This window comes from Simochromis diagramma, unplaced genomic scaffold (genome assembly GCF_900408965.1).
Source record: "Simochromis diagramma unplaced genomic scaffold, fSimDia1.1 OVJJ01000802.1, whole genome shotgun sequence".
In the NCBI taxonomy this organism is placed as follows: domain Eukaryota; kingdom Metazoa; phylum Chordata; class Actinopteri; order Cichliformes; family Cichlidae; genus Simochromis; species Simochromis diagramma.
Genome location: NW_024387492.1, coordinates 24,139,566 through 24,159,595, shown reverse-complemented (window position 1 = coordinate 24,159,595; position 20,030 = coordinate 24,139,566). Strand labels below are relative to the sequence as shown.

The following is a 20,030-nucleotide window of genomic DNA, read 5'->3' as shown; positions in this document are numbered from 1 at the left end:
GCTTGTGTAATGTTTCTGTTAAAATGGTAAAAAATAAACGACATCAGCATGTTTTCACAAATTAAAGGAATATTTAATGTTGTAATATTAGATTAACAGAATAGAACAGTAAAGATTACTTATAAAAATATATATATTTTAGGCTTGCTATAGCAAATTAAAATGTTATGTTATGTTTAAAATACTTTTTAAAAATAGTTTGGGCACAAAAAATTAAAGCATTAATTGGCATTAAGGACATAACCAGGTTAGCGTTGCATAAAGCTAGTACTGGCTTCATCCACAGGTCAGAAATATCCAACTGTTTAAAACTGACTGTAGGGTAATTCAGTCGGCGGCCAACTGTAAACACCACACAAAGAAAACCCTCAAACCAGGACTGAAAAAGAAGATTTGGTTGACTGTTTTTTATTTTTAGTCTAAATGTGAAAACAAGTCGGACACCACAAAGTCAATGCTTTTATATTTTTCCGGTATAAAGTTTGGCGCTTAGGAGAAAAACAAAAGGAAAGGGACGGGAAAAAATGACCATTGGAACTGCTCATCCCAAAGTGCACTGCAAACCCCAACGAATGACCTCTGATAATTTTTTTGATTTCAGTAAAAACAAAATACAGTGTGTAATTTGTGTACTTACTGTTGTGTGTAACTGTATTTGGGGCTGCGTTTTGTTCCTGACTGCAGTGCCCACTTTTTGACTTTGCTGTTAAACGTTTCCATGGAAACAGCACCCTGTACCAATCAGAGACATCACTTTTTGAGTTTAGGATTGTGGGTAGAGTAGTTCTTTTTCTCGACATCGTTAATGAGAGTGTTATTCTTCAAACATCGTAGCTGTCAATAAGACGCCTGTGGATGGCACATAACCAGAGTCCCTGTGGACATTTATAAAGGTTACTGCTAATAAATAATAAACTGTTTAAACTAACACAGGTTCTTCTGTGTGAAGGTTAGCTAATGCTCACAATCCAATATCACATTACAAATGAAACATTTCATTCACATGCAAACATTCACGCTCACTTTTCTGATTGTTGTTCTTATACATTCAGACGAATGCATAAAAAATGAGCCTCACACATATCAAGAGAAACTCGTATGTTTTGTTGTTATTTTTTGTCTTTTTGGATCATTTTAAACGCCCACCGTGTTCAGTCAGCGGCATTCATAAATAAATCACAGCCAGTCCTCTTTATTTTCCTGATTTTAAGTCCTTCACTGGGCAAAATGGCGGCTTCGTTGCGCTGTATGGAAATAAATGAGGTTAATTCTCCGGCCTCACAGTTTCGTTTCCTCCGTGTGTGAAGTTTCTGCTCCACGACAGCAGAGTTACACAACCTGCGCTCCGCGCTCCCTGCCCACACCACCAGGTAGCAACCGCCATCCAATCACCACGTGGGGCTGAGGGGGTGTGACCAATGGGAGCGCACGGCGTCATGACTTGGCCCGTGAGAGGGGGCGTGTCATCTGTGTGGAATGGTTTCCGCCCCTTTGTCTTACTGACCGACATTCGGCTGGAGCCAAAGTAAAATATAAAGTAAAAATAGAAGAAAAAACAGTGGAGTCTGGTGGAGGACGTGGGCGGGGAAACAGTGACGCCATGTGGTAATGTGAGGTATTAAACGCACTACAGGGCAATAAAACAATATACAAACGATTATGACATAATCACAAGTATTACCCCTGAGAGCAGATATGTATGAGCCTAATCTGGCTCAGTTATGGCAAATGTCCAGTGGGCGCTGGAGAAAAGTAAACATAACATTAAAAACCTGAACAAAAAACATGTAAACCTTAACACATGGGGGGAATATTATTCAGCAGTAAAATACTGTGATCCACAAATGATTTCAAAAGGTGGGTTCAGATGATTTATTTTACCCCCAAACAGATTAAAATCTACCCCAAATCTTCAATAAATGACACATTTAATATTTCAATTTGCAAAACAAAACAAGGGTATGGAGGGAGGAGACACTGGGGGAGAGGGGTGAAGCCAAACACCCCTCTCCAGATGGAAATCTGACAACAAACCTTTGGAGCAGAACATTTCTGATGTGGCTTCTTGTTTTCATGTCTAATGACAAATATAAAAATGACTCTTAAAATGCCTCAACACTGGTGTTTTTCTGCATCAAGTACAGAAAAGATTTAAAGAATGCTGACCAGTCAGTGGTAGATGCTCCTGGATTGGGAGCTTTGGCTACTGCACACATGGCTTTCCTTCGTGATGAGGGAACTGATGTTGATGCTCCCACTTTAGGTACTGGGAAATAATGGCTACTCATTTGGCAGGCAAGCGGGAAAATGGGATCTGGAAGGGCTGTTTTCAATCTGAAGTCCAGCATCATCTCCACTGTTTGGCAGAAGCTCCAGGTTGTTGTATTTCCCTCCTATAGCCAAACTCATCTCTAACTGAGAAGTGCCCAATGAGTGTGGTGTCATCTGCAAACTTTAAATTTTACTGACTCAGTTGGTCAGTTTTCCTAATCTTTCCATGAATGGTCTGATGGTGTACCGCTATAAATAATGGGATGTAATGGCCTCTTTTGCCTCTATAAAGGATCCTTCAGGGTCTCCTCTACTAAAGGAGGTAATAAAGGAAACACTGAAGCTCCTTTCCTCAGTATTTAGAGGATTCAATCAGCTCTGATTATGGCTGCACAGACTTCTAGATCAGTCTCTGCATTTGACTTTCAAAGTTTGTTTCTTCTCTGTAATGTTTGAGCAAAAATGTTCAGTTCTCATTTCAAGACAAACTTTGGATCACTGTGTTGTGTTTTTATTTGCTGGGGAAAAAACACATCATCTCGCCATTAAATTTCCATTCTGCTATACATATGAAGGAAATGTACTGCTATGTGCTGGCAGGGTTTAATGGATTTATTTGTTTCGATGATACTAAACTGGATATTTTCATATTGATGACTCTGAATTCAGCTGCTGGAACCTCTAACTGATATTTGATGGAAAAACATTCAGTATAGAAGAAAACTGGCAGACTAATCAATAATGAAAGTAATGTTTGGTAGCAGGTTTGACTGAGCTCAGAGACGGGATGGAAGAAGCTTCTCATTAACAGTAAATCACTGTGTGTACAGTTCTCTGTAAACTAAGCTGGAATAATTGGTGTGAAGCTTTTAACACTGCTGATTGTTTTTTGAATTGACTGAATATTAATGGACTGAAGCTTCCAGCCACAGTGATTCATTGTGTGTCCGTGAATGCATTGCGTGTGCTGGGCTGCAGCTTCATGGTTCCATCTAGTGGACTGATAGTAGAAGTAGAGCAGCTGATGGCAGCTTCCTCTGCCTCGCACTGATGTCTAACTGCATTCAGCTGACATTGAGAGGAAGCAGAAAAGAAGTGGCTGATATTTGGACAACACACATGATGGAAAGGAGGACTTCAGTTGATGTGCACATGAATGATTTGTGTTTCCTCTGCAGTTGAACTTAGAAAGTGAGCGTGAGCGGATGTGAATGTGAATTCAGCAGCATGGAGCAGTGTGAGCACAGAGAGGAGGGAGTTCCTACCCCTGAATCCACCCTGTGTGGGGAATATGAGAGCCAGACCAAAGCTCGGAGGTGAGAGGACAATCTCTGACTGTCAGGACTGTTCTCCAGGTCACAGCTCAGCACTCACATCACTGCTCTATCAATATTCGCAGGAACCTACCTGATGATGATGATGAGATGATGAGATAGCCTTTATTTGTCAGTTGCAGGTCTTTTGCCCACAACCAAGATGACAGACCTTTCCGACCGTACATACAATACAAACATCACATTGGGGAGACAGGTCAGGCTAGGTAGCGAGGAAAAAAACATTGAAATGTGTAACACAAAAGGATAATACAGGAATGCACAGGTATCAACACACCATAGCACAATAAACAAAGACAAGCAACATGGGAAAGAGTTCCAGTGTGTACATCTGATCTGGGACCGCTGCAATCTTCGACTGCGCCTCCAGCTGACCCGATGTCCACATCATGAGGGAGGTAAGCGTTGGAGGTGGCGTTGGATAGGGAAGGTGATGCGTCAGTGAGTGCTTATCAGTATCAGTATATGTATGTGTGTGTGTGTCCATAGTTCAGCTGAGACAGTGTCCTTCGCCCCGCCAGGCTAAGTAAACAGTCTTCCAGCCAACCCAGGTGGCCTTGTAGGAATGGGAAGGAACAGACTCAACACAGTCGTTATCAGGGAGTTTTTGTTCAGCTCCAGCCTTGAGCCCACAGCTGGCGCCGAAGGGGTAGCCGCATTATGATGGTAATTTTTATTTTGCAAACAACTCATGAGAATTTCAAGCTGTTTTTAACACTCCGACACTGGTCTCTCAATCTCCCGTTAATCGCTGCGAGTTTCTCCGTGATGTTATTAGCCGTCGATTCTGTGGTCATGTCACTCTTTTTTGCTCACATAGCAGATTCTGAGACCTCACGACCGCAGCCAACTGATCCGAGATGTAGCTTCCGCCCAGAGATGTTGTTCTGAGTTGATTCTTTCCTGATGTAATGTAAACCTGGACCTGGACCCAGCTGTGTGTACTTAAACGGTGTAAGCCAACAACCCTGTACTGCAGAAAGAGGAGCTGTTGTTCTGAACTCACTGATAGCTGTCAGTTTTGAACATCTGATGTTGTTTCTAGTCTTTAACCAGCATCTCAAAGGAAGCCACTGAGCAAGGAATTCATTTATTCTATTAAAAAAAAAAAGTCAAAGATCCTGAATTTTTATATTATTCTGAAGAACAATGGATTTCCTTTTTAGAGAGGAACAATACACCAGCTTTATCTGCATATACATTAATGTAAAGGTGGTCTGGAGTGGTAAAATAATTTCATACTCTTCATATAAAAAACTAAGACACTGAAACATGCACTTCAGGAGGTGAAGAAACTGGAGACCCTTCCTTAGGGATTAATAAAGTATTCTGATTCTGATTCAGCCACATGCCAACAGAAATAATTTGTAAACTCATTAAAAACACAGAATCTAAATAGACCTTCTTTCTTTTTTTTAAATAGCAATAAAATGGAAAACTGTTCTGTCCTCTAATTCAAAAAAATAAACAATCAGAAAAATCGTCAACAGAAGATGCATCTGGACACATCACACAAGATCACAGGGTAACAAACGTTTTAGACAATATTACTCAAAATTAAACACTCAAGAGGGAGGAAACCTGTAGGGGGTATTTTACAAGCCTGAACATTCCAACTAACAGGCAGATTTTCCAGTGCCAGTGCAGCTAGCTAAACAATGTTAGTAAGTCTGGAGATGTGGGACCTGATTCACCTGAGTTGCTGACCAGAGGGAAGCAGGTCAAACAGGTAGTGGGCAGGTGTGAGGTGTCACCTGTGATGGCCCTGGTTTACCTGAGACAGGAAGATCTGGCGATGGCCTCCAGGGTTGGTTGGACCCTCAGTGCAGCCTTCCTGTTCTTACTCGTAGCCCCTGAGTACCAGACATCAAGCTGGAGGAGAGCACGCTCTCCAGTGAGGAGTGGTAGAAGGCCAGCAGCAAATTCTGGTCCAGGTTATTCTTCCTCAGGACATGGAGGAAGTGCGGCCGCTCCTGGGCCCTCTTTACTAGGTCAATGGTGTTGTGGGTCCAGTTGAGATCAGCAAATATGTGGATGCCCAGAAACCTGAAGGTGGAGACAGATTCCGCTCATTCTCCATTGAGAGGGGAGTGAACCTGTCTGTGCCTCCTGAAATCAATGATGAGTTCTTTTGTTTTAAGGACATTAAGCTTCAGGTTATTTTCTGAGCACAAGTTCTCTACCTCCACCCTGTATGCACTCTCATCTCCATCAGAGGTAAGCCCAGCCACATTGGTGTCATTGGCATACTTGATGATGGCGTTGGTTGGGTGGGTAGGTGCACAGAAGGGGGCTGATCCTGTGGGGATCCGGTGCTGAGTGACACTGGTGTTGAGAGGTTGGGCCCAAGTTGGACTGATTGAGGTTGGTTTGTGAGGAAATCTTTCATCCAGGAACAGGTGGCAGGGGGGATCTGAAGGTGAAGGATCAGCAGGAATGGTAAGATATTAGATTATCAAAGTGTCCTACATGGATCAATTGTTTGGCTCTTTGACTTCAGTCTGACTGAGTCATTCATAAAGTATTCTGTTCCAGCAGCTGGAGGACAACATCATCATCACTTTTGTAAAGAATGAGCGGAAGAAGATCAAGAAGGTTCTGAGTCCAGATTATCCAAATTGCTCAAAGAGACAGAGGAAGGATGAGGAGGTGCTGAAGATTAAGGATGAGGAGCAGAGGAGTTGCACAGAGTCATTCATGACAATCGCATTGTACTTCTTGAGGAGAATGAAGCAGGAGGAGCTGGGCGATCAACTGCAGAGCAGTAAGCAGATTTCTATAAAGATTACAGCGACTGGATGAATGGAGAGTTTAATAATGTCTTAAAAGAATCAACATGTATTCAACCAGTCTTTCTTTAGGGGAAAGAAATTGTCATGTAAACTTTAAAGCATTAACTGATATTCTGATTTTTTTTTATTCAGAACATGTTGCTGCAGTTTGTCAGTGAAGCTGCTGTCTCGGGGACTTAAGAGTCCTCACTGTAAACTGGAAATTCTCAGGTTAGATCACACTGTTGGATTTGATATCTGTTTGCCAAATAGACATTACATTTACTTTAGTAAGTAAATTGTGGGGTTTTAGTGCTTCGTAAGAACACAAAACAGACAAAGTGCTTTACAGTAGTATCAATAAAACCAAAGCAATGCCCCCAAAACAATAGGGAGACACATACATCAAATAAAATGAACACAAAGCTATTCCACGTTTTTGAAACTAAAGTTTGAAAATTTGGCCAGTTGCCCTTATTTTTTAGATGGGTAAATGCAGGAACTAGGGTGTAAGCTCGGAGCCATTCAGTAAGTGGGTGCCTCAACCCATATGGCCATAAAAGTAAGAATCCATATTTTAAATTGAAATCTAAACCTAACAGGTAGCCAGTGCAAAAGCTTTAAAAGTGTGATGTGTGATTAAGAAAACAGAGTGAATTGTAAACCTTTGATCAGCATTTAGGGCAGATTGAAAAAGGCATTTAATAGATGCTTCAATCAAACCAGAAAACACTTCATAACAATAATCCAAATGTGAAGAGATAAAAGCATCAGGAATCTTCTATTCAGTTTATAAGCCCCATTTATATATGTTTCCCTTGGGACATATTTTTGAAAGGTATAATTTTTTTGTTATCACTGTTTGCCGATGACATTCAACACTATATTCCAGTCAAAGAAAATGACAAAGGGTCATTTTAACCACTGCTTAAGTGATCTAAAAACTTTATATGTCTAAATGAGAATAAGACTGTGGTGGTTGTTTTTGGTTGCCCCAAACAGCTCAACAACTCTGCTTGCACTCTTGGCACTTTAGCTTTTCACACTCAATATTTGTAAATGTAATTAAGTAGGGTCATCTGCTATCAGTATTAGGCTAATGAATGTGTGTGTGTGTGTGTGTGTGTGTGTGTGTGTGTGTGTGTGTGTGTGTGTGTGTGTGTGTGTGTGTGTGTGTGTTTCAGTCGCTTTGTTTTTGTCTTTTTAATGGTAAACTTGCTTAAATCAGTACCCTGTGACACTGTCACCACTCATTTTCTTTCCCATTACCTATGTTGGGTAAAAAAATCTAGTCATTTTATTTGAATTTTTTTTCTTGGAGTATTTATATTTCTTTATTTAATTAGTAAATTATTGGAAGCTAAGGGATTTATTGTGATAAGGGCAAAGAGTTAAAAAACGCACAAACTCAGAAGTTCTGACAAAATATTTTAACACATTGTTTTTTCTCTTGTCCACTATTTTACTTTTCAGGTTGAGGAGCTGCAATCTTTCAGAGAGAAGCTGTGAAGTGCTTTCTTTAGCGCTCAGCTCCCAGTAAGAACACCTCGCAGGATTCAGAAGTGAAGCAACTGTCTACAGGACTCAAGAGTTCATACTGTAGACTGGAAACTCTCAGGTCAGATCAACATGTACATTTGTTTATTCCTTCAGAAATTTAAAAAATAAGAATTGTAGCTACCAAATACAGGTTAATTTATGCGTTATGTTTTACTTCTATCTACGTTACTTTAAACTGTCAAATTTCTTAACTGCTTAACTAAACTGAACTGCTTAACTTATCGAATTTCCCAGAGGAACCCACCCGAGGGATTAATAAAGATCTATCTTATCTTATCTTAAACAAACTTTGGGAAGGGAATTTTTTAACCATCACCAAAACAAGATTAAATATTGCAGAATATACTTCTTCCTGTACCATGATTACATGTTAAAACCAGTGTTGTCTTATTTTTTTTCTTATTAATTCTTCCGGCTGAGAAATTGTAGACTCTCAGAGAGAAGCTGTGAAGCTCTGTCCTCAGCTCTCAGCTCCTTGTCCAAGTCTTAGAGAGTTGGACTTGAGTCACAACGAACTGTGCGGTTCAGGAGTGAAGCACCTGAGGAGTCCCAAGTGTACAATTGTCAGGTCAGATCAAGTGATATTTTTGATTCTTTGAGAAAATAACCAATGAGAAAAGATGTTGTAAACATTATACCTTTTAAACATAATTTTCACTGTTAGTATGTTAGTATTGCTAAGTGTTCTCTAACAAGACTGAAGCATTTTCATCTGTGAAAACACAGAATTTCATAATCTAATAAAATTTTTGGCAGCTTTGCTTTGATCTCATATTTTCGCAATACTTTAAAAGTAACTATCAGTCTGTTCAGGCACATTGTGATGAAGCAATCAGATTATAGTATACAACATCAGTTCAATTCCACCATAAGGCCTGGGGTCTTTCTGTGTGGAGTTTGCATGTTCTCCCAGTGTTTGCGTGGGTTCCCTCCGGGTGTCCATCCAAAGACATGCAGTTTGTGGGGATAGGTTAACTGAATAATCTAAATTGCCCATAGGTGTGAATGTGAGTCAAACAATTTGTGGTAACTTGCTATTTTTAATTGAACAACAACAAAAATAACATTATGTTTTATCATCATTTAACACTGAGATTTCTACTACAACACTTAATAAAACACTGTACGTAAGTATCATATCTGCAATGCAATTATTTAGCATTATTTAATAAAACTTAATTATTTAATTTCCTTCTAGAACCACCTAGGCTGTTCTAAAATATCTGTTCATTATTTTTTTGTGACCATAGATGGTCACGTAAGGGTTTCTCACCAAACAGATTCAGTTATGATCAAATATGTTTACAGTTCGATTAAAATTGATCCAACTGATGACCATTATTGCTCAGTAGCAGACAGTAACTGCAAAACTGAGTCATTGTCCATCCCGGACACCAGGGGCCGAAACTGAGCGACCCTTTCTCCTGCAGCCAATCAGATAACCCGGAAGCAGTAACAGGAAGGTCTCCAGCTGGATATGGGTTTGATGAGGTCTGATTTTTGAGGAAAGTGAAGCTCAAAGTTTGTCTTCAGAGGCTGAAAGCTGCTCAGATCAAAGATACAAAACATAAATCAGCCTTTAAATCAATTTATTTCTGCTCGAGTGACTCAAAGAAACCGACTAATTCCTGCAGATTCGTTTTTCGTTTACATATTGCATGTTTACAGATTTTTGTTGATGCCAGTCTCTGATATGCAAACACACAGGGCGCCTGTAAATAGAGAGTTATTGTAATGTCGGGCGTGTTACGTGAATTTTGGCGCTAAATCTCCATGGTGACAGCTCATTTAGATGAGAGGGAAGCAGAAAAGGCGCCGTTGACTGAGCTTTAATGTGAGTTTAAACGACAGCCCTGATGACAGACACTTTAAAGCACAAATCAGTTATTCAATGTCCATATGAGGATCCACATGATTTGGAACAATCCGCTAAACTCAACTGCACGAACACAGATGTAAATCTTGACTCTTTCGGCGTTAATGTCTCATTACAGAAGCTTTTTGTTTTCTTTGAGAGACATTGTAACGTGTTTTTAGAATCACAGTTTAAAATGCTTAATATGAAAAAATGCGAGGAGCCCTGAAAGGTTTCGTAAGCGTTCGTTTTAATCATTTTGTAAAAGCGGTTACCTACAGTTTTGTAACCCGCTAACAGAGTTTGAATTTCCCGCAATCGTTTAGGGGTTACGTGAGCACTTCTCTCGACCTGACTGGCTGCTTCTTCTTCTTCTTCCGTATAGGGTTTACTGGCAGTTGGCAAACAGCAAAATGTTGCATTACCGCCACCAACTACCTGACTGGCTTGGTCCCTCCCGACGGTTTAAAAGGACTCCTCGTATTGGCCAGCAGTTCTGGCGCCAAGATTCCAATAAAAGGGCGAGCTGCAGCAGAAGCCTTTCACTGTCTCCGTCTGTCCGCTGCTGCTGCTATCTTTGCTTTCTGCAACTTTTAGCTTCTTAGGTTTTTTCTTTTCTTCGTCCTTTCGAACCCGCGAATTCACAATGCTGACCGCGCGCTCCCCGCTCTCCGTGAAGAACGAGCAGACCCTCAGCGGGCAGCTGGACAAGATGTCTCTGGACAAAGAGAACACGGTGAGGCTGCTTCAGGTTCCCGCTCACAGAGGCCGCCGATTCTCTAACGTCACCGATCAATCACAGGTATTGATAAAGAGTCGCTGTGTGTGCTGACGATCTGTGTCTCCTTTCAGCCCCCGGGCCCGAACAGCAGCCGCATCCTGGCGTCCCAAACCGCGCGGAGGATCTTCGACGCTGCTGCGGTAAGTGAGAAAAAAGCCGCAGGAAGCTTCGCACTTTTAGCGGATTCCTCATATCAGCGGACCGAGTCGATGCTGAGCTCATTGACGGCAGCTTCGTGGTTGTTACTGTGCAGATGTAGCGCCTAAACTGTGGCCCTGGCGCCAACAGTGAGCGGCAGGGCTGAGGTCGGTTCAGGGTTCTAGTTTATTAGGAAGAGCTGCTGTGGTGTTCAGGTTTTATGCCGTTTCTGTTATTTTGTCCACCACCTTCAGATCAGTGAACGATACAGGCAGCAAATCTGCGCAAACTTTAACTTTTCACTGTTTTTGCTCCAGAATCGATGAATAAGCTGATCAATAATCCTGAGCAATAATCTTTGTCTTCAGCCCAAAGTGAAAAAGAGCAGCAGCTCGCAGGAGGAGGAGCCTCTGCTGAAGGACAACCCTCACCGCTTCGTCATCTTCCCCATTGAGTACCATGATATCTGGCAGATGTACAAGAAGGCAGAGGCGTCCTTCTGGACGGCAGAGGAGGTGGGTAAAGCTCCTGTAATGGGGCGGGGCTTGATGCTGGACGCAGTGATGCTGACGTGCTCCTTCTGTGCAGGTGGATCTGTCAAAGGACCTGCAGCATTGGGATGCCATGAAGGACGAAGAGCGCTACTTCATCTCCCACGTGCTGGCCTTCTTTGCTGCCAGCGACGGCATCGTCAATGAGAACCTGGTGAGCCGCTGCGCCTGCTCTTACAGATCGTTTTGAGGTCATGGACCGCTGTAACACTCTTGTTGTCGCTCTTTGACCAACAGGTGGAGCGCTTCATGCAGGAAGTGCAGGTGACGGAGGCCCGGTGTTTCTACGGTTTCCAGATCGCCATGGAGAACATCCACTCGGAGATGTACAGCCTGCTGATCGACACGTACATCAAGGACCCCAAAGAGAGGTACGCAGGAGGCGGGGCCAAATACTGTTCTGTAGTGGCTTAACTGGCCTGTACTGATCTAACTGGTGAGTGACGATGTGTTCCCGCCCTCAGAGAGTACCTGTTTAATGCCATCGAGACGCTGCCGTGCGTGAAGAAGAAGGCCGACTGGGCGCTCAACTGGATCGGCAACAAGAACGCCACCTATGGTACATAAGCTGCTGCCCATTAGGCCACCTGACACAATGGTTCCACCTCAAGCAGCTTCATTGATTATTGTCTGTTTATTGATCTGCAGGAGAGCGCGTGGTGGCCTTTGCAGCTGTGGAGGGGATCTTCTTCTCGGGTTCGTTCGCCGCCATCTTCTGGCTGAAGAAGAGAGGCCTGATGCCCGGCCTGACCTTCTCCAACGAGCTCATCAGCAGAGACGAGGTGAGGCGCCCTGTTGGTGTCGGATCGCAGGTATTGATCCAGTGATGATGTCACTCTTAACGTGTGTGTTTGTGCGCCTGCTGCGTTTAGGGTCTGCACTGTGACTTTGCCTGTCTGATGTTCAAACACCTGATGAACAAACCGCCCAAGGAAACAGTCATTAGCATCATCAAGAGTGCCGTGGAGATCGAGCAGGTGAGTCCCAGCTTCACCTGCAGCTGCTCTGCTGGGCCCACTGGTTCATGGTGGATTTACTGGTTCAGGATGGCTTTAATGGGTTTATTGGTTTGTGTGCAGGAGTTCCTGACTGACGCTCTGCCCGTCAAGCTCATCGGGATGAACTGCGACATGATGAAACAGTACATCGAGTTCGTGGCCGACAGACTGTTGCTGGAGCTCGGCTTCTCCAAGGTAACGCCCCACACAGGTCATGTGATCATGTGACTGACTTAAAGGCAGAAAAACAGCATCACGAAACATCTGCACTCATCTCAGTGACAAGCTAAACTTTTAAAATAAAAAAATGATCAGTTCTCCACACACACATTTTAGGAACTCTTTGACCTCAGAGAGCGACATGAAGGTGATGGTGTGAGTGATGATGAAGTGCGCAGGGGTACGGACCTCAGCCGGTGATGGGGGCTGAGTGCTGCTGCAGAGTCTGATCAGAGGACAAGTGGTTTTCTGATGGGCAGCGGCAGTGCGACACAGACGCCTATCTGAACTCGCCCATGGGTGGGGGCGGGTGACCTCAGGGTGGGGGCAGTGGGTGGAGCTGACTGACATGGTGTTTCTGTGTGCAGATCTACCGGGTGGAGAACCCTTTTGACTTCATGGAGAACATCTCCCTGGAGGGAAAGACCAACTTCTTTGAGAAGCGGGTGGGCGAGTACCAGAGGATGGGTGTGATGGCGACGCCCACGGACAACACCTTCCGGTTGGACGCTGACTTCTGATGGTGGAGCGTCCCTGCCGTCACACTACCTCCGTCCCAGTGCATGCTGGAACAGACTCTTGGACTTTTAGGGTCAAATGATGAACTGAATCTTTATTTACAGACTTGTGAGTCTGTGAGCCGCAGCATTAGACCTGATCAAATCTAACGCTGCGGCTCAGCGCTGTGTAAATATGTCAGGGTTTTAAATGTGTACAGTTTACATTTTTGTTTTGTGTTGTTTTTTTTTTTGTTTTGTTTTTTTTAAAGTGTATTTTTAATACTGAGCTTTAATAAATGACTCCGTGAACAGGAACCAGCTCTGGTCTTTTTCTTCTGACATTAAGTTGAACTGAAAAGTTTAAAACATTTTTAAAATCTGGTTCCTCAGGTTTTATTTGATTTGACTTAGAAAGTCATATGTTCATAGAGAAAACTAATCTGAACTCAACATCTGACCCAGCGTCACGGCTGGGTGATGATCTGGTCCCTGCGGTGGCGCCAGCACCACTATCATCAGCAGCTGCTTTTGGAACAAAACAGCTGGACAGATGCGAGGAATGACAGACTTTTATTTTGAAAACAATGAACAAGACATGGGTTTTTAGTAAAAGAGGAAATTAAGTTAGAATCTGTTAAATGATTTGTTACGGAGTCAGTGGTTTGTTTTGTTTTTTTTTCCTTCGTAATGGCTTTGTGTTCATGATGGTTAGCAGGCGCTCAGGACTCTGACGACAAGCAGTGTCACATCTCCTTTCACCTCCACCTGGTTGATGGCGCTCAGCTCCTTCATGCGGTGTTTGTAATCAAACTGGTGCTGCCCATTCATGGCAACTCTGAAGTGCTGTGCGTCGCAGCGGATGATCATCTGTGGGGAGATGACAGCAGGTTTAAAAACAACTAAACAAAAAAAAAAACATCACAACATGGATGTTAGGGCAGGGGTCAAAGGTCACCTCAAAGTACTGCCCCGCAGTAAAGGGGAAGGAAGCGAGCGCCATCTCCTCATGACCCCAGCAGTCAGACAGAAAGGAGTTCCTGACAAAGACACGCTTCTTCAAGCGAGGGTTCAGGTGGAGAGCGATGTCGGACCCGGTCGCTGGACGCAAGTTCACGCAGAAACTGTAACAGGAAGTGATGTCATTAATGAGCCATGAAAGCCTAAACCGAAACTCTGAACTGCTTCATGTTTACTTTCTCTGCAGGTTCATGCAAGGTGGTCTGTGATGATCAAGCGACGGTCACATAACTCAATTTAAATTTATATTTAAATAAAACTTGTAAACTCTGAAAATGTTTCAGTGACTTTAATCCAAACATTATTTATTTAAACTTGCACTTCAGTTTAAGCTAATTAGTTTCTACTGGCGCCAGACTTCAGGTTTACTACGAAGAAGTTATTCATCACAGTCAGGTTTTCATTGTGTTAGTCGGCTCAACAATACCTAAACCCCACAAACATGTCTCTGAGCAGCTTGTGGAGTCAGCTTGTAAATCAGAGCCTGTATTCACAAAGCTGTGATTAATTTATTATGAATTTAAGAATATAAAACTTATGTTGTTATTAACAAGAACAAAATTATAACTAAAGTTAATTTAAGTTCTGATCGATGCCTCACTGATTGTCGCTTTGATCAGTTTCTGTACTGGGCTCCCACAGCTGTTTATTACCTTACCTCTCTGCGTTCTGATTGGTCTCTCCTTTGATGATGATGCTGCGTCTGACTGTCAGCCCATTAACCAGCTGACCTCTGAACGGGATACTCTGCAGGAAACAGGGAGTCAGACACACTAAAACATTTCCCTTTTTTTGGCTTTATAGTTTTAAATATAAATTTAGATCTGTGTTAAAAGTTAGAAGATCATTTGGTATCAAATAAGATCAGTGATCTCACTGATTAATGTAAGATCAATCGGTGAAATACGATAAATCATTTTCTTTACCAAAATGTGATTTCAGGCCAACCATGTGGGCTGATATAATATGACTGCTTTAAAAATAATTCATTCAAATTTCTTTGTATTAAACTGTTGTTATTGTAAGAAATAAATGCATCATCAATCAATGATTTGATCAGGAAAACTCACCAAATCACCTGATGAGGAGAACACTGGCTGAAACGCATGGAAAAAAAATCTGATTAAAATCTGATTGACTGATGCATAACTCTAGCCAATCAGACCACATCCGACGCTGATCAAAAAACAGACGCAGTTTCTCCAGAAAGGTCCACGTTTCCGTTGCCCTGTGATGACTCGTGTCCTGTGCTATGAAGATACCCACATTATCTTTCTGTTATGATCCACTTAAGCTAACAGTGAGGGTCAGAGTTCACACCAAGCTGGTTATCAACTGGGTGGGGCGGGGCTTTCAAATTTGGAGGCATTTCACAGATCATGTGACTTTTCTTCCACAGAAAACAATCCTTATGAGTGCCAGCCATCCAGAGATGCTATCAGACAGTGATTTCAAATCTTTAGCTAACATAAAACTATACAAGTGAAATGCAACACAGATATTGAAAGGACACCTGATCAATTATTGCTGATTCGTCTGTGTCCTTATTGGGCGGACTGCCAGCGGGAGAGGTGGGGCTCTGAAACAAACAAACAAACAAACAGGTTAACCCTCTGATGGTAAAGCTGCAGGTTGCCACGGGTTACAGAGACACTCACTGAGCTCGGGGAAAGGATGCCCACAGCCTGAACTTTGACTTTTCCTGAGATGCTGATGGTGTCAACACGCTCCAGCTCCACTCTGTGTTTGTACTCCAGCAGGTGGGCGCCGTTCACAGCCACCTGAACACGCACGGAAAACAACACATCGCTGGACACCAGTTTGACTCGCATTGAACAGTTAAACTAAAGTTCTGCCGTGCTGACTCTTCTCTGACACCTGATTGGTCGGCTCGTCTCTCACCTTGAACTGGTCTTGGAGGATGAGGATGATGAGCTCGAAGTCGACCTCGAGCCTGAAGGGCATCTCGTAGTGGATCTGTTCGCGGCCCCAGCACTCTTTCGTCAGCGTGTTGCACACGATGGACGACTTTTTGATCCTCGGGTTGAAATGGAACGCTACGTCGGCCCGCGGCTTCACGCTGCTGCCGCAGGTGAAGTCCACCTGGAACCTGTGAGACAGTGAACAGAGAGAGAAGATTCCGCTTTAAGAATCTGCACCCCGACTCTGACGTTTGTTTTTTTAAAATATCTGATTGATGATGAAGATCGGCATCCTCACCTGTCAGCACCAGACGGCACAGAGCCCTTGATCAGAACCATCTCACCTGGCAAGAACCCACCCAGGATCGTCCCAGCAAAGGGAATCGACTGTGGACAGAACACCACAAACATGAGGAGGGTCAGATGACCACAGAGAACACCTAGAAACACCTGAGAGGAGGGACTAGATCGGTGTGAATGAACCAGAGCTCAAACCTCTGTCAGCAGCTGATCAGATTAGAATCTGAAATTAGAATGTAACAGGAGAATCACAGAAATCCTCCTGCTTTCACTTAGAGACGCTCAGAGAAAACCTCCACCTGTTTACACGCATCTACAAATTTCATATATTTAGAGGTTTTTCCAAAAGTTTGATTTGGCACAGATTTTATGCCGAATGTCCTCCCTGACACAACCCTCCTGTTTACCTGGGCTCTGACCCGGGGATGGGTGTGTCTCCCCTCCTGGGCTCGAATGTGTTACCCTGTATGCAGAACAGATCCACGTCTGTGGATTTGAAATAAAGTGAAATAAACGTGTCTAAACAGATTCAAGAAACGTGAAGAAGTGAAGTGAAGAAGCTTTTCCATGAGACGAGGTGAAACGTCTTCAAGAAACTTAAAGATGTCCAGTCGCTTTTCTTTCCAAGCTCCTTAGACTACCATGACCTGGATCACTGCGAACCTTCACAGACAGCTTTGATTTGAGTATAAAAAAATAACTAAAATAAAAGCAGAGCAGTAGATAATATGCTCTCAGGTCTTTGGACTGTCTGTCTGTATCAGGCCGTCAGTTCCGCTTTCAGGTCCAAAGTATTCTCATTAAGCTTGTTCCGCACTTGTAGTCAAACGATTCTGACTCCAGGTAAAGACACCTGCTAGCTCACTTGAGTCACCACAGTAAGACTGTGTGACGAGTCATGTGCAAAGGTGGCAAAAGTGCTCGCTCATATTGGCTAACTAGATGCTGAAGTACTGCAAGCGCAGTTTACGGACACCTGCAGTGGTTCTGGTCTTCATGTGACATCCTCAGGGGACTAATAAACGAATAGGACTGCCTGTCATGTGTTTCTGTTCAGGCTCAGATAAGTTTGATGTTTGAGGCTCACAGTGATAAAATAATAACTCCCCCAAAGACGTCAAACCTGAAGTCCGTTCTGAAAATGTGAGGAGCAGAAGGTTCAGGTGTTTGTTTCAAATGTAGGGAGTGAAAATAAAAAGAAGTCAGAAAAAAAAACAAAACTACTCAAGTACCAACAAAGTATTTGTACTTTACGTCCCACCTCTGGTCATGTGATCATTATTAAACTTCAAACAGTGCTCCACCTGCAGGAGAATATATAAGTTTATAGGTGGACCTGAATTGGGTGACCTGTCCACCCAAAGACGACTGTAATTGTAAACTGGTGCTAAAGAAAGAAAGTTGAATTGAATTACAGTCCTCAAGTTACTTTACTTTTGCCCACAGCTCTGCTAACATCCCAACAAAGAATCTCTGTTGTTTCTCACATGTTTGAGCTGAATTCAAACCTTTTTCTTTTTGACTGTTAATAATCATATCAGCGGTTTTATGAAGGGCAGCTTTCAGCAGCTGAGTCACTGATTTAAAGCTGGTTTTGTTCTCTCAGCAGGTCGAGACTTCCTGCAGGTTTTATTTGTCTAGATCTGAAGGCCTGTTTTTACCTCCACTTGTTCACTGTGAACATTTTCTTCCTGCTTTCATTAGTAGATTTTATCCTGGGGGGTGACTGAATTTTTTGCACGAGTCACATGTTTTATTCATATTGGAGTTTTTTGCTTTTAGTTTGAATCATTTAAAAAAAAAAAATCTTCTCCATTCTCAATCTTCATGCACAAATATCTCCTCTACATTTCAGAAGAAGTTATAAAAAATGTAACAGAAAGACAGAGCAGATTTCTCCTATACTGGCTTTCCTTCATTGGCACTCTGTTAAATACAGAATTCAAAATCCTGCTCCTCACATACAAGGTCTTAAAGAATAAGGCCCCAACTTATCTTAATGACCTTATAGTACCATATGTACCATATATCACACTGCAGACTTACTTGTTGTTCCTAGAGTATTTAAAAGTTGAATGAGAGGCAGAGCCTTCAGTTTTCAGATCCCTCTTCTTCTAAACCAGTTTTCAGTTTGAATTCAGGAAACAGACACCATTTCTACTTTTAAATACAGGCTTCAAACTTTCCTTTTTGCTAGTTACGGCTGGATCAGGTGACCCTGAATCCTCCCTTAGTTGTGCTGCAATAGGTGGAGGCTGCTGGGGGATTCCCACGATACACTGGGCATTTCTTCTTTGCTCACTATGTGTTAATAGACCTCTCTGCATTTAATTATTAGTTATTATTAATATCTGGCTCTCTTCCACAGCATGTCTTTGTCCTGTCTTCCTCCCCAGAGCAGATAGCCACCCCTCCCTGATCCTGATTCTGCTGGAGGTTTCTTCCTGTTAAAAGGGGAGTTTTTCCTTCCCACTGTTGCCAAAGTCCTTGCTCATAGGGGGTCATATGATTGTTGGGTTTTTCTCTTTATGTATTATTGTAGGGTCTGCCTTGCAATACAAAGTGCGAATGCTGTTGTAATTTGGCACTGTATAGACAAAATTGAATTGAAATTAATTGAACTCACTCCTTAAACTAGACGAAAACCCACTAAAATTTTTGCATATTTTAAATTTTCTATATGTCCAACCCACCAGATCAGATCAAATCAAACTGTGCCGACCTGTTCTTTAATTCGGTCTAAAATAAAACACGAACAGGGTGACATGTGACTCTAAAAATGATGCTGGGCGGAGGCACTAATCTTTAACACAGTTTGTCCAAAAAGGTTGACGAAACAAAGTTTTCAGTGGATGACACTAAAGCCGGAATCCCAGGGGTCAGTTATTATATTTACACGATGTCACACGTGATGTAGAAGAACGATTCATGATAAATAATCAGTGTCAAACGAGCCAAAACACCGTCGCCAAACTGAATACAATTTTGAAGATATTTTACAAATTGTCTCTGATGTGTTCACATCTAAACCCAAACATACTTAAATCACACTTTAAATACATGGTCTCTAATTCAGCCTGAAAAAACAAAACAAAAACACGCTTAACCCACACAGCATCTCATGTGACCGAAACTTATGTCAAGCCAGCCTCTCTGAACGTGTGTTCCGCAGTGCGGCAGTACCAAAGGTTTGCTTCAAAGCTTCTATAAATAAAGTTTTTAGCGGATGATATTGAATCCGAACTCTTTCCGTTGTTTGTCAGTGTATTTAAAACACTTCGAATGTTTTTTAAAAGAATGTTTAACATAAGATAGTCATTGTTTAAGGCTGTTAGGTGAGCTAAAATGCTAACTGGTCCCTTCACAGAAGCATCGTCGATCAACAATCGATTTATCCTTGAAAATGAGAATGAAAACTGATGACAGAGATCAATTCGAAACCATAGGATATCTTACCGGGTTGTGGAACACCTGCCTCGGGTTGGAAAGCGACATTTTTGCGCAGAATAGCGTCTCCGCAACTCTTTCTGACTACTTCGTTTGTTTACTTCCGTTTATGACGTCACGCGGACCACGTGTTCAAGGATAAGACCAAAGACTACAGACCCGAAGATAAAATCAGAGTACACAGTAATGTCAGCTGAATTCTCGTAGAAATATAGTTAAACCCACTTTAAACTAAAAAGCGTGTTTTTGGTCTAAACTGTTGTTATGTAAAACACATTTTGGTCCTTGGTGATGACGTCACTGTCCTCTCCTTAGAGACTGCGGAGGTTTGGTGGAAAATCAGTCTCTTGGTTCCAATAAATGATT

At 42.5% G+C, this 20,030-nt stretch overlaps 2 protein-coding genes and 1 non-coding gene across 3 annotated transcripts; 2 read left to right on the top strand and 1 right to left on the bottom strand.

Moving 5' to 3' along the window:
- Window positions 1–10,104: 10,104 nt before the first annotated feature.
- Window positions 10,105–13,293, top strand: LOC120725479 (ribonucleoside-diphosphate reductase subunit M2). Its single transcript, XM_040018444.1, has 10 exons — window positions 10,105–10,527; window positions 10,644–10,712; window positions 11,079–11,225; window positions 11,299–11,415; window positions 11,499–11,632; window positions 11,726–11,820; window positions 11,910–12,043; window positions 12,134–12,238; window positions 12,341–12,454; window positions 12,847–13,293. The coding sequence occupies exons 1-10, from the start codon at window positions 10,438–10,440 to the stop codon at window positions 12,997–12,999; spliced, it is 1,158 nt and encodes a 385-aa protein (XP_039874378.1). The 5' UTR covers window positions 10,105–10,437; the 3' UTR covers window positions 13,000–13,293.
- Window positions 12,636–12,771, top strand: LOC120725587. Its single transcript, XR_005694153.1, has one exon. It is a non-coding gene; the product is annotated as a small nucleolar RNA SNORD94 (small nucleolar RNA).
- Window positions 13,294–13,532: 239 nt separating the features above from the next.
- On the bottom strand, window positions 13,533–19,803 carry lgals8a (galectin 8a). Its single transcript, XM_040018453.1, has 9 exons — window positions 19,674–19,803; window positions 16,216–16,304; window positions 15,898–16,105; window positions 15,654–15,776; window positions 15,509–15,574; window positions 15,066–15,092; window positions 14,654–14,742; window positions 13,934–14,099; window positions 13,533–13,845 (listed from the first exon to the last, which is right to left on the bottom strand). The coding sequence occupies exons 1-9, from the start codon at window positions 19,710–19,712 to the stop codon at window positions 13,687–13,689; spliced, it is 966 nt and encodes a 321-aa protein (XP_039874387.1). The 5' UTR covers window positions 19,713–19,803; the 3' UTR covers window positions 13,533–13,686.
- Window positions 19,804–20,030: the final 227 nt, after the last annotated feature.